General features: G+C 46.1%; 1 protein-coding gene across 1 annotated transcript in view; it reads left to right on the top strand.

The window, feature by feature from the left end:
* MSLN (mesothelin) overlaps positions 1-13,121 on the top strand; it is a 120,905-nt gene that overhangs the window by 60,328 nt on the left and 47,456 nt on the right. Inside the window, exons 20-23 of the mRNA XM_089682093.1 lie at positions 7,856-8,061; positions 10,435-10,529; positions 10,641-10,771; positions 12,517-12,638. Of these exons, the coding sequence (XP_089538219.1) occupies positions 7,856-8,061; positions 10,435-10,529; positions 10,641-10,771; positions 12,517-12,638 (554 nt within the window). The remainder of the gene's footprint in view (positions 1-7,855; positions 8,062-10,434; positions 10,530-10,640; positions 10,772-12,516; positions 12,639-13,121) is intronic.

The raw sequence follows: 13,121 nt of genomic DNA, 5'->3' as shown, positions 1-13,121 counted from the left end.
TGGGTCCCTGTACGGCCTCCCATTGCTGCTGTCTCCATCGCCACACTCTGCCATGTGCCACTTTCAGGTCTCTTCACACTGCTGGTGTGTTTAATTTTTTGACATAGGGTGCAGGCAGATTACGGGCCTCACATAGCTGCTGCCAGGCCCCTAATCTGCCATGGGCCCCTATATACCGCCTCCTCATGCTGCTGCCAAGTCCAGAGTCTGTCATGGGTCCCTGTACGGCCTCCCATTGCTGCTGTCTCCATCGCCACACTCTGCCATGTGCCACTTTCAGGTCTCTTCACACTGCTGGTGTGTTTAATTTTTTGACATAGGGTGCAGGCAGATTACGGGCCTCACATAGCTGCTGCCAGGCCCCTAATCTGCCATGGGCCCCTATATACTGCCTCCTCATGCTGCTGCCAAGTCCAGAGTCTCTCATGGGTCCCTGTACGGCCTCCCATTGCTGCTGTCTCCATCGCCACACTCTGCTGCCATGTGCCACTTTCAGGTCTCTTCACACTGCTGGTGTGTTAAATTTTTTGACATAGGGTGCAGGCAGATTACGGGCCTCACATAGCTGCTGCCAGGCCCCTAATCTGCCATGGGCCCCTATATACCGCCTCCTCATGCTGCTGCCAAGTCCAGAGTCTCTCATGGGTCCCTGTACGGCCTCCCATTGCTGCTGTCTCCATCGCCACACTCTGCTGCCATGTGCCACTTTCAGGTCTCTTCACACTGCTGGTGTGTTAAATTTTTTGACATAGGGTGCAGGCAGATTACGGGCCTCACATAGCTGCTGCCAGGCCCCTAATCTGCCATGGGCCCCTATATACCGCCTCCTCATGCTGCTGCCAAGTCTAGAGTCTGTCATGGGTCCCTGTACGGCCTCCCATTGCTGCTGTCTCCATCGCCACACTCTGCTGCCATGTGCCACTTTCAGGTCTCTTCACACTGCTGGTGTGTTAAATTTTTTGACATAGGGTGCAGGCAGATTACGGGCCTCACATAGCTGCTGCCAGGCCCCTAATCTGCCATGGGCCCCTATATACCGCCTCCTCATGCTGCTGCCAAGTCTAGAGTCTGTCATGGGTCCCTGTACGGCCTCCCATTGCTGCTGTCTCCATCGCCACACTCTGCCATGTGCCACTTTCAGGTCTCTTCACACTGCTGGTGTGTTTAATTTTTTGACATAGGGTGCAGGCAGATTACGGGCCTCACATAGCTGCTGCCAGGCCCCTAATCTGCCATGGGCCCCTATATACCGCCTCCTCATGCTGCTGCCAAGTCCAGAGTCTCTCATGGGTCCCTGTACGGCCTCCCATTGCTGCTGTCTCCATCGCCACACTCTGCTGCCATGTGCCACTTTCAGGTCTCTTCACACTGCTGGTGTGTTAAATTTTTTGACATAGGGTGCAGGCAGATTACGGGCCTCACATAGCTGCTGCCAGGCCCCTAATCTGCCATGGGCCCCTATAAACCGCCTCCTCATGCTGCTGCCAAGTCTAGAGTCTCTCATGGGTCCCTGTACGGCCTCCCATTGCTGCTGTCTCCATCGCCACACTCTGCTGCCATGTGCCACTTTCAGGTCTCTTCACACTGCTGGTGTGTTAAATTTTTTGACATAGGGTGCAGGCAGATTACGGGCCTCACATAGCTGCTGCCAGGCCCCTAATCTGCCATGGGCCCCTATATACCGCCTCCTCATGCTGCTGCCAAGTCTAGAGTCTGTCATGGGTCCCTGTACGGCCTCCCATTGCTGCTGTCTCCATCGCCACACTCTGCTGCCATGTGCCACTTTCAGGTCTCTTCACACTGCTGGTGTGTTAAATTTTTTGACATAGGGTGCAGGCAGATTACGGGCCTCACATAGCTGCTGCCAGGCCCCTAATCTGCCATGGGCCCCTATATACCGCCTCCTCATGCTGCTGCCAAGTCTAGAGTCTGTCATGGGTCCCTGTACGGCCTCCCATTGCTGCTGTCTCCATCGCCACACTCTGCCATGTGCCACTTTCAGGTCTCTTCACACTGCTGGTGTGTTTAATTTTTTGACATAGGGTGCAGGCAGATTACGGGCCTCACATAGCTGCTGCCAGGCCCCTAATCTGCCATGGGCCCCTATATACCGCCTCCTCATGCTGCTGCCAAGTCCAGAGTCTCTCATGGGTCCCTGTACGGCCTCCCATTGCTGCTGTCTCCATCGCCACACTCTGCTGCCATGTGCCACTTTCAGGTCTCTTCACACTGCTGGTGTGTTAAATTTTTTGACATAGGGTGCAGGCAGATTACGGGCCTCACATAGCTGCTGCCAGGCCCCTAATCTGCCATGGGCCCCTATATACCGCCTCCTCATGCTGCTGCCAAGTCCAGAGTCTCTCATGGGTCCCTGTACGGCCTCCCATTGCTGCTGTCTCCATCGCCACACTCTGCTGCCATGTGCCACTTTCAGGTCTCTTCACACTGCTGGTGTGTTAAATTTTTTGACATAGGGTGCAGGCAGATTACGGGCCTCACATAGCTGCTGCCAGGCCCCTAATCTGCCATGGGCCCCTATATACCGCCTCCTCATGCTGCTGCCAAGTCTAGTGTCTGTCATGGGTCCCTGTACGGCCTCCCATTGCTGCTGTCTCCATCGCCACACTCTGCCATGTGCCACTTTCAGGTCTCTTCACACTGCTGGTGTGTTTAATTTTTTGACATAGGGTGCAGGCAGATTACGGGCCTCACATAGCTGCTGCCAGGCCCCTAATCTGCCATGGGCCCCTATATACCGCCTCCTCATGCTGCTGCCAAGTCTAGAGTCTGTCATGGGTCCCTGTACGGCCTCCCATTGCTGCTGTCTCCATCGCCACACTCTGCCATGTGCCACTTTCAGGTCTCTTCACACTGCTGGTGTGTTTAATTTTTTGACATAGGGTGCAGGCAGATTACGGGCCTCACATAGCTGCTGCCAGGCCCCTAATCTGCCATGGGCCCCTATATACCGCCTCCTCATGCTGCTGCCAAGTCCAGAGTCTCTCATGGGTCCCTGTACGGCCTCCCATTGCTGCTGTCTCCATCGCCACACTCTGCTGCCATGTGCCACTTTCAGGTCTCTTCACACTGCTGGTGTGTTAAATTTTTTGACATAGGGTGCAGGCAGATTACGGGCCTCACATAGCTGCTGCCAGGCCCCTAATCTGCCATGGGCCCCTATATACCGCCTCCTCATGCTGCTGCCAAGTCTAGAGTCTGTCATGGGTCCCTGTACGGCCTCCCATTGCTGCTGTCTCCATCGCCACACTCTGCCATGTGCCACTTTCAGGTCTCTTCACACTGCTGGTGTGTTTAATTTTTTGACATAGGGTGCAGGCAGATTACGGGCCTCACATAGCTGCTGCCAGGCCCCTAATCTGCCATGGGCCCCTATATACCGCCTCCTCATGCTGCTGCCAAGTCCAGAGTCTCTCATGGGTCCCTGTACGGCCTCCCATTGCTGCTGTCTCCATCGCCACACTCTGCTGCCATGTGCCACTTTCAGGTCTCTTCACACTGCTGGTGTGTTAAATTTTTTGACATAGGGTGCAGGCAGATTACGGGCCTCACATAGCTGCTGCCAGGCCCCTAATCTGCCATGGGCCCCTATATACCGCCTCCTCATGCTGCTGCCAAGTCCAGAGTCTCTCATGGGTCCCTGTACGGCCTCCCATTGCTGCTGTCTCCATCGCCACACTCTGCTGCCATGTGCCACTTTCAGGTCTCTTCACACTGCTGGTGTGTTAAATTTTTTGACATAGGGTGCAGGCAGATTACGGGCCTCACATAGCTGCTGCCAGGCCCCTAATCTGCCATGGGCCCCTATAAACCGCCTCCTCATGCTGCTGCCAAGTCTAGAGTCTCTCATGGGTCCCTGTACGGCCTCCCATTGCTGCTGTCTCCATCGCCACACTCTGCTGCCATGTGCCACTTTCAGGTCTCTTCACACTGCTGGTGTGTTAAATTTTTTGACATAGGGTGCAGGCAGATTACGGGCCTCACATAGCTGCTGCCAGGCCCCTAATCTGCCATGGGCCCCTATATACCGCCTCCTCATGCTGCTGCCAAGTCTAGAGTCTGTCATGGGTCCCTGTACGGCCTCCCATTGCTGCTGTCTCCATCGCCACACTCTGCCATGTGCCACTTTCAGGTCTCTTCACACTGCTGGTGTGTTTAATTTTTTGACATAGGGTGCAGGCAGATTACGGGCCTCACATAGCTGCTGCCAGGCCCCTAATCTGCCATGGGCCCCTATATACCGCCTCCTCATGCTGCTGCCAAGTCTAGAGTCTGTCATGGGTCCCTGTACGGCCTCCCATTGCTGCTGTCTCCATCGCCACACTCTGCCATGTGCCACTTTCAGGTCTCTTCACACTGCTGGTGTGTTTAATTTTTTGACATAGGGTGCAGGCAGATTACGGGCCTCACATAGCTGCTGCCAGGCCCCTAATCTGCCATGGGCCCCTATATACCGCCTCCTCATGCTGCTGCCAAGTCCAGAGTCTCTCATGGGTCCCTGTACGGCCTCCCATTGCTGCTGTCTCCATCGCCACACTCTGCTGCCATGTGCCACTTTCAGGTCTCTTCACACTGCTGGTGTGTTAAATTTTTTGACATAGGGTGCTGGCAGATTACGGGCCTCCCATTGCTGCTGCCAGACATGTAATCTGCCATGGGCCCCCGTACCGACTCCTCATGCTGTGACGTTGCAACAAGGTGTAATTCAACCCTACATATGTTAGACCGCCTTTACGAACAGCTAAAGGCCATCACAGATTTCCTGATGTTAAAAGCGGATAAAGGTACTCCCTGTGTAACTTAGATGTCAGCCATTGTCAGCTCATGTGTGACACCTGCGCTTGCTCAGGCCCTTTGAGGAGGCCACGCTATTCGTGAGTCGGCAGGACTATGGGATGAATGAGGTCAAATCGGCCATGGGCCCCCGTACCGCCTGTTCACGCTGATGCTGGTCCCACAGTGTGACCTGGGTCCCTGTACGGCCTCCCATTGCTTCCACTCTGCCATGTGCCACTTTGAAATCTCCTCACACTCCTGCGGTTGTCCATTTTGTCATAGGTTGCTGGCAGATTACAGGCCTTCCATAGGTGCCACCAAGCCCCATATCGGCCATGGGCCCCCGTACCGCCTGGTCACGCTGCTGCTGGGCCCACAGTGTGACCTGGGTCCCTGTACCGCCTCCCATTGCTCCCACTCTGCCATGTGCCACTTTCAGGTCTCCTCACGCTCCTGCTGGTTTCCATTTTGTCATAGGTTGCTGTATGGCCTCCCATTGCTGCTGCCTCCACCGCCACACTGTGGCTCCAAACACTGGTTTTGGCCCCGTGACTGGCCAAAGGAGTGAAGTGTGCAGTGATTCTAAGATCGACGGCACTCATCTGCATGTCATACTGACAGACAGTATTATTTCTCTTCCCCAGCAGACTCCAAGGGCATTTAAATTAAAGGTACAGTGTTCTGCACTAATATTAAGTCTCTCTGAAGCCTAGAAACACCCTTTTTTAAGTTAAATTCACAGCGAATTTATTCGACTCGAATCGAATATTGTCCACGAATTCGCCGAATCAGTCGAATCGAATTTTTCATTTCTTCGCTCATCTCTAATTATCACCAATTGGCATTTTCCACTCAAGATTTTTAAGATCATCAGCAACAAAATCTAGAAATGTCGAGATCCTCATATTGGAACGAATTTTCGGCATTTTTGTCGATCTAATATTTAGATCAACCTTCCTAATTATGTTATTGGAATTGTCCAGGTCTATTGCACTCTCATCACCATCCTCATTTTCCTCTATGAGAGATATCAACATATCTAGCATCTTGCGGTCCTCAATGGACGAGTCAGAGGCCATATCCTCCAAAATAGTGGGATTACCATGTATCATTCTCAAGAAAACTTTTCTTAGAAATAAGTTAACATCTTTAAATACCTCAAACTCGTCCATGGGGGTCACTGGTGAAAAGGACATACCTTTGTTCAATAAAGAAATATGTTCCCTTCTGAGTGGAAAAATTAATTTTAATTATATTCAACAAAGACCAGCAGTTATGCTAAGTATTTAGCCCCCTTCTTTTCTTCCATATGGAACAATTGCAGGTTAGCTTTTTTGCATAAATGGGTGGGTCTTTACCCACTATAAATAGGAAATTGAAATGCAGTGGTTTCATTGGTCCTGACGAAGCTGAGTGAGATACGCCCATCGGCGAAACGCGTTGACGTCATACGTCAGATACGTCACTTCCGGTCATGCGCATTAGGTGGAACGCACGCTGACCCATAAGGAGGAAGCCATCTTCATATGCCATGAGGCAAGTGTGAGCAGCACAAGCGCCAAGAAGGGGCTGGAACCCGCGGTATATCGGCGGATGTCAGCGGTGGTTCCTAGGCCTCTGTGGCCGTGTATGGCAGTACCTATGAAGGACATCTTTTTCATTCCTAATACCCACAGCACAGGTGGTGAGTGGACTGTTACAGGACATTAGATATATGGTCCTCTGTGATCTATATGACCTATATATCTTATTGAGTGTATACTCTGTCAGTGACTTCCCACATATCATTTATCTCACTACAGGATGGGGACATCATGGTGCTTTGTATAGGATACAGGATATACCATATATATCTCAACGGGCAGAAGATCTTTTGGGATATGTCCTGTTTTCCCTACGAAAGGTGGTATGTAGTCCACATATAGTGGTGAAGATACCATTTCTAGCAGAGTGCTGCTTTTTGCATCTTTTCTTCCACCCTGGGAATAAATGGGGCTTTATTTCATTCAAGAGCTCTAGGATACAGCTGTTTATATTACAGATGAATGGGCCCCAACCACTTGTGCCGGCACAGGAATGAATTGCATCATATATTTGACATTTATGTCTCCCCCCATACAGGCCTGAGGCTTGTTGTTCTCTTCTTGACGCCTATTGTGCTTGCTGCTTTGTATATATGTGATAATTTTCCATAGTACAATTTTTGGATTCCCTGATTGGGATTCACCATAATGGTATTGTTCTACATATAATAATTAACATTATGGTATGCCTATGGTATAATTTTTGGATACACCTCTTTTGGGAAGTGTTCACCTATGTGTTTGTGCTACAGGGACATTAGACTCTTGCAGTCATTTTTTCTGTTGCACATGCATTTAGACCGGTCTTGATGTCATTTTATATGGTTTTAGGTCTGTGTGTATTGTCTCATACTGAGGTGATGGTAAACCAGGGCGAACGCCCATATGTCATATTTATATATGTGTAATAAAGCATATTTTTGGAAATTTTTTCTGAGTGTCACGTTCTGTTCATAATGTAGCCGCTTTCTCTGTGAATTTCTTTTCACAAATCCCCCTCTTTTTGAATGCCTCTTTTGGCTACTGAATGGAGACCAAATATTGGGTGACATGATAAATCATTTTACAACCTCCTAATAACTATCTTTTATATAGGCCCCATGAGATGCCCCTGGTACCTTTTTCATAGGCTTTTTTGAGTTTGGGCAAGGACGCAGGGGCCCCATGATCTCCTATTGCCCGGGGGCCCCATGAGTTGTCAGTCCGCCCCTGATACAGACTGATTTTACTGTTGTGAGTTTAGTAGCAGTTTAGTAGTAATAATAGTAAATTAAAATGCCTTTGTTAGACAATATATCATTTTTCAACAAAGGGTGGATTTTTTTTATTTGAGGCATGAATCGGTACATAATAGGGATTCCTTGTTTAAACAAAAATTCTCCACTTATCTGTGTACTTATTTAAGGAATTCTTGTCCTGTAACTGTATAAGCCATTTTATAAAATAAGTGTTTCTCTTGATTGTTGTCATGTTTACAGAACAACCAGACCTCCATTGATCCAACTTTGTCCAAGGTTCTGCTTACCCAGATCTTCCAGAATATGCAGAGCAACTTCAGTTCTTTCACTAGCAGTGACTGGGCCCAGTTATTCCAGGATAAAGCTACAGCTTTTTTGCCTGGTATTACTCCAAACCAACTCAATGCCCTACCAAAGAACTTGTCATGTGACTCCTACCAAGCCATGTAAGTGTGTAAAAATATGAAATGTATGGGGCCAACCAAGACATCAATAGCAGAAATGAAGTGAAAGCATTTAAATCTGTCTAAGCTGGTGGTATATTAGTAGCAGTTGTTGGCTGACCAGTACACATGATCAGTATATCTATAAAATGATTATTATAAAAGTTAAACCTAACTCTAACCACTAAATACTGGGATACAATTTACATAATGTGGTTGTTTTACCTGCCAAAGGATTTGCATCTTGTCCATCCAGTCCTGGGATTTACACAGCTCTACAAAGCAGCATAGCTAACCTGGCAACCTGAGTTTACTCTGATGCAGTTAAGCAACACAGGCTGGTCACCTCCCTGCTCGCAGTCTCTGATTTTACAGTGAAGGAGAAGCAACAGAGTGTAGAGGTCTTCCCTCTGCTCACTGTGCTCTTTCCTGCTATCAGGAGGTTTCTTGTCAGTACACTTTCAAATAACACACTTGATTTGCTTCCAGTGTAGCCCCTTCTCATAGTCAGTGCTCTACTGTACAGTGATTACAAAAGGCTGATATTATGTCAAATTCAGGTAATTGCTCTGCTTGCATTTTTTTTTAAATAAACATTTATTAATACATCCAGAGCTGCTTTAAACTATTTTATATCTGCATGTGGTTATTATTTCTATAATATTAGGATTGGCCAGGCTCTCACAGTCCTAATGCATTTGTTCTTCACCCCCTTTGTTCTCAGGTTCTCTACATCGGTGGCCTGCCAGAAAATTGCTCAATGGCTAGGCATGCTATTGCAGGTAGTGAGGTTAGCGCTTGCACAGGTACAGCAGCCCATTCATTTGAATAGGCTGCTGTACCTGCAGGAAACACAGGGAAGAAGTGTCTGCCCCTTTCTTGAAAATACGGCCGCATTCAGCCGCATGCTGCTTTGGCACTATGCGTTTCAGGCACCTGATGCGTGGGGGTGCCATTAAGATTTAATTGCACCCCTGCATGTCTTCTAAAGAGCAGCACATTATGGCTGCGGCTGCCTGTGGGTGCGGGAACGTGTTCCTGCACCCGTAATATTATGAACTTACTGGACATGTCCTAATTTGTAATGGTTGACTGAAACCAGATGACATTACGCAGCAAAAAATAACTCAATTTATCTGGCAACCAGCATTCACTGTACAAACCTTCAAGAAGAACACTACATTAATAATAGTTACACTTGAATGTTGTATAGACTGCTATGTTGTATATGAATGTTGTATAGAATGTTGTATATGAATGTTGTATAGAATGTTCTATAGACATTAGTTTGTTACAGTTTGACCAGTTATGGTAGTATAGCCCAATCATCATACAGTATGCCTACAAGCACCCAGTGTCCAAGCTTTCTTAAGGGGGAGCATGATTTATGTAGGTTGGATTTTTCCAGCAAATACCAACTGCTTTCAGCTCTGCTGCTACCCATCCTTGATTTAAATATACGGTACTTTATGTTAGGATAAATTACACTTTTGTCTCAAATGACACTGCCAAGTGTAGTGGAGAGGTTGCTGGCGACCCCATCAAAAGTTTGCTATGGGGCCCTGTGTACTGTAGCTTCACCCCTGTATGGATGATAATTACCAACTCTTCATAGCTTCTACTAAGGACTTGCATTCAGCCTCTACAGATTCCTGTAGATGTAGCCATCAAGGCAACCTGGGTTAAGGAGGGCCTTCAAGGATAGCCTTCATAAATATAAACAATGGTTAAGTACTATGCATAAAGTAACATTTCATTTGTTCCACAGAAAACATAAATAGGCTTAATTAAAATAAAATAAAATAAACATATATCATGCAGAGAAAGTCCAAGTGCATCAGTCTTTCTACTTCTTCCTTTGTGCCAGTTCATGTAGTAATGGCTGTATAGATGTCACACTTCCACAATTCCAGGTTTTATTGTGCAAGATAACCTCACCCAATAAGCCCTGCACCTACGTGTTTCGTTGCCGGGACATGTGACTTCCACGGGGGTGCAATATGGGACATATGGTAAACTTGTCCCTATTGATCAAATTAGAAATTCTTGAGCCATTCTGTAAAGTTAAGCTGACAATAGACTGTTTTTTTTCTATTCTTTTTTTGTTTACAAAATTTTTCCAGCATGTCCCTTTGTCAAAACTTCAATCGCTGTATGGCCAGCTTCAGATGTTCCTACTTTTTGTGCTAGACAGTTGGTCTAACAATGGCCATAGGGCAGATATCCACTCATGCAAAGCTTTAGCAATCCAGCAAGAGGGTGAACCCTACCCTTTTACCCCCAAAGTCAAATCATCTGGTTTCCAAGGATCATGCTTTCAATTCAGCAAATAAACTGAACACATTTTGCTAATGTTTATATGTTATTTTTTTGCAGTTTGAAAGGTCTGAACAGTAATTTCCCCCAGATGTCAACAGGAACAAAACAAAGCACTTATAATACTTTCATCAAACCGTATATGACCACTAAAGGTATTCAAACTTTTTATTTATTTCTCCTGTCTATATTTCAGAAGCATATAGAAATACAATTTTTAAAAGGTGTGTTTCTACCTGTTTTTCATTCATTGCTTTTTCCCATAGACACTTCTAATGCCATAGTCTGCTATAATCAATCCAACGCCAACTCCTCTGCCTGGATTGTGACTAATATGGCTTCATTCGTGTCCTGCACAAGTGATGTGGATCTGATGCATTTTGCTAATGATACCATGGTAAGACAGGGTGCCTCTTGCCCACTGGATCTTAGGCAGTCATCCAGTGATTTTATTTATTGTATTGTAATTAATTTGTCAGTATTTCAAAAAAGGAAAGACTTGAATCAGCCAAATCAAACAGAAAAAAGGACAAGGTTGTGTGTAACTATAGGGAAAGAACTAAAACAGCTATCTTAATTCAAAGGAACCGTCCACTTAAATTATATTTTACCATTTGGCTGGTATTGTCGCATCTGTATCTCTTTCATCCTACCACACAAAAGCATCTGCATTCTAGCTCAACTGCTGTTGTGAATGGGCCTTTAATGATGAATTAATGAGCAGAGCTGCATTCATTTGTGCCTTTTATTTGTGCCTGGAGCTCAGCTATAAAGATGAGCATTTTAAAACACTAAAAGAAAGGAGGGATCCAAAAGAGAGGCTGTTCTTATTACAAAGGATACCTTCTCCTTTGTAATGAGAACCTCTTTAACACGGGGTGGATTCTGATTAGCATGGGATCCATTCACAGAACCCCTGCTAATCAGAGCAGAGAAGGTGGATGACACATCTGTGTCCAGTCAGTCTCTGTGAAGTGGACACAGACAGTGCCCGCTCTGCTCTTTGGTTGGCCAGGAGTAAATAGACTGCTGACCGTTTACACCCAACTATCCTATGATCTGCTCTGCCTAAACAGAGGATGGTCACCCTTTTATTTTTTTTTTAAGTAGACTTGATCAGACCTGAAAGAAGGCCATCCATTTACACCCACCTGTTCACAGGGTAAATGGACCTTCCAGTCAGGTCCACTGAAAAACTGACCGGCAGACCTGATCAGAATGGCCATGTAGAAGAAGCCAAGGAAAGGGAGGACTCCAGAGTGTAAAAGTACCAAAAGCTCGCAAACAAGCAACAGTAAAGGTGGAGACTATGGCTCAGAGACTTCAACTCTGGAACACCCAATATATAGAAGAAACTTTCAGGTGATTCACCCCAGGAAAGAACAGGAAGCAAAGCCTAAATTCACTGTATGAATAAATGTTTGTGGACACACAACAGTCACACTTGGCACATGGCTACAACCAGGTGGAATACCCAACTGTGGCCTTCCAAATTTGGGGCAACAGTTTGGGGAAGCTGCTTTTCTATTCCAGCATGACTGTGCTCCTGTGTACAAATCCAGCTCCATAAAGACATGGGGGTTGATTTACTAACACTAAAGAAAGCAAAATCTGGTGCACCTCTGCAAAGAACCCAATCAGCTTCCAGGTTTTTGGTCAAAGCATAATTGAACAACCTGAATTTAGTAGCTGTTTGTCTACCCTGCAAAGCTGCACTAGATTTTGCACTCTTCAGTTTTAGAAAATTTATCCACATGGTTTGGTGAGTTTGGTGTGGAGGAACTCAAGGGACCTGCACAGAGCCCTGACCTCAACCCCACTGAACACCTTTGGAATTGAATTGTAAAGATGCTTGCAAGACATGTTTTCTCATCCACCATCTACCTAACCTCACAAATGTATTTTTGCCTGAATTCACACAAATTCCAAGAAGAATGGAGGTTGATATAACTGGGGGAAGGGGCACTCCACACAAATGGATTTGAAATGGAACGTCCAGCAAAGATAGGTATAATGGCCTGGTGCCCACCAACCTTTGGCCACATAATATATGTATTGAGTGAAAGCCAATGCCTTTAAGGTGAATGTAGAATTTACTATAAATGTCTGAATTTGGTTCACTGCTGACTTTTTTCTTTGCAGTTGCAAATTTTTGCCAATGATGCATCCTGTGTTACATTGGCAAGTAAGCTGAACTTCTCACAGAACACCGCAGTTTATTATACATCACTTCTGACATCCAGCACAAATTTCAATCTCTCCAGGTAATTGACTGAACAATACACCAACACTTAGCATCCTAAAGTACACCTGGTACCACCCAACACAAACAAATAACTAAGGATGCATACAAGTTATAGATTGATCCATTTTGTTAATGTCATTCTAAGATCTTGCCAGTGGGCTCACATGCAAATTTTGCATCTTGAAAAGTGATGCTGAGTATAGACCTCTATAAGTAAGTAAGCCTAGCCACGTCCTCTAGCCTCCTGTGTAGTTACTACCAGGGTGGATTTGATTTAAATCACTAGTCAGTAAGGCTTGATTTAAATCCTAGTTTTCTACATAAAGACTAATTCTTGCTGGTATAACTTTAATATACAAGTAGATGAAGATTTTTAGAATAACAACTTTTCATATTAGTTTTTTTATCCCCAGTTTAATAGGTTAATCATTCATATTTGGACAACTTTTCTGTTGTACTTAGGAAGGAGAAAAATAATCATTACCTTAATAATAACAATTTA

Source organism: Staurois parvus, unplaced genomic scaffold (genome assembly GCF_062004578.1).
Source record: "Staurois parvus isolate SC_StPar_1 unplaced genomic scaffold, SC_StPar_1.0 ptg000285l, whole genome shotgun sequence".
NCBI classification, from domain to species: Eukaryota; Metazoa; Chordata; class Amphibia; order Anura; family Ranidae; genus Staurois; species Staurois parvus.
Note: the sequence above shows the minus strand (reverse complement) of the source record. Positions and strands in the feature narration are given on the sequence as shown.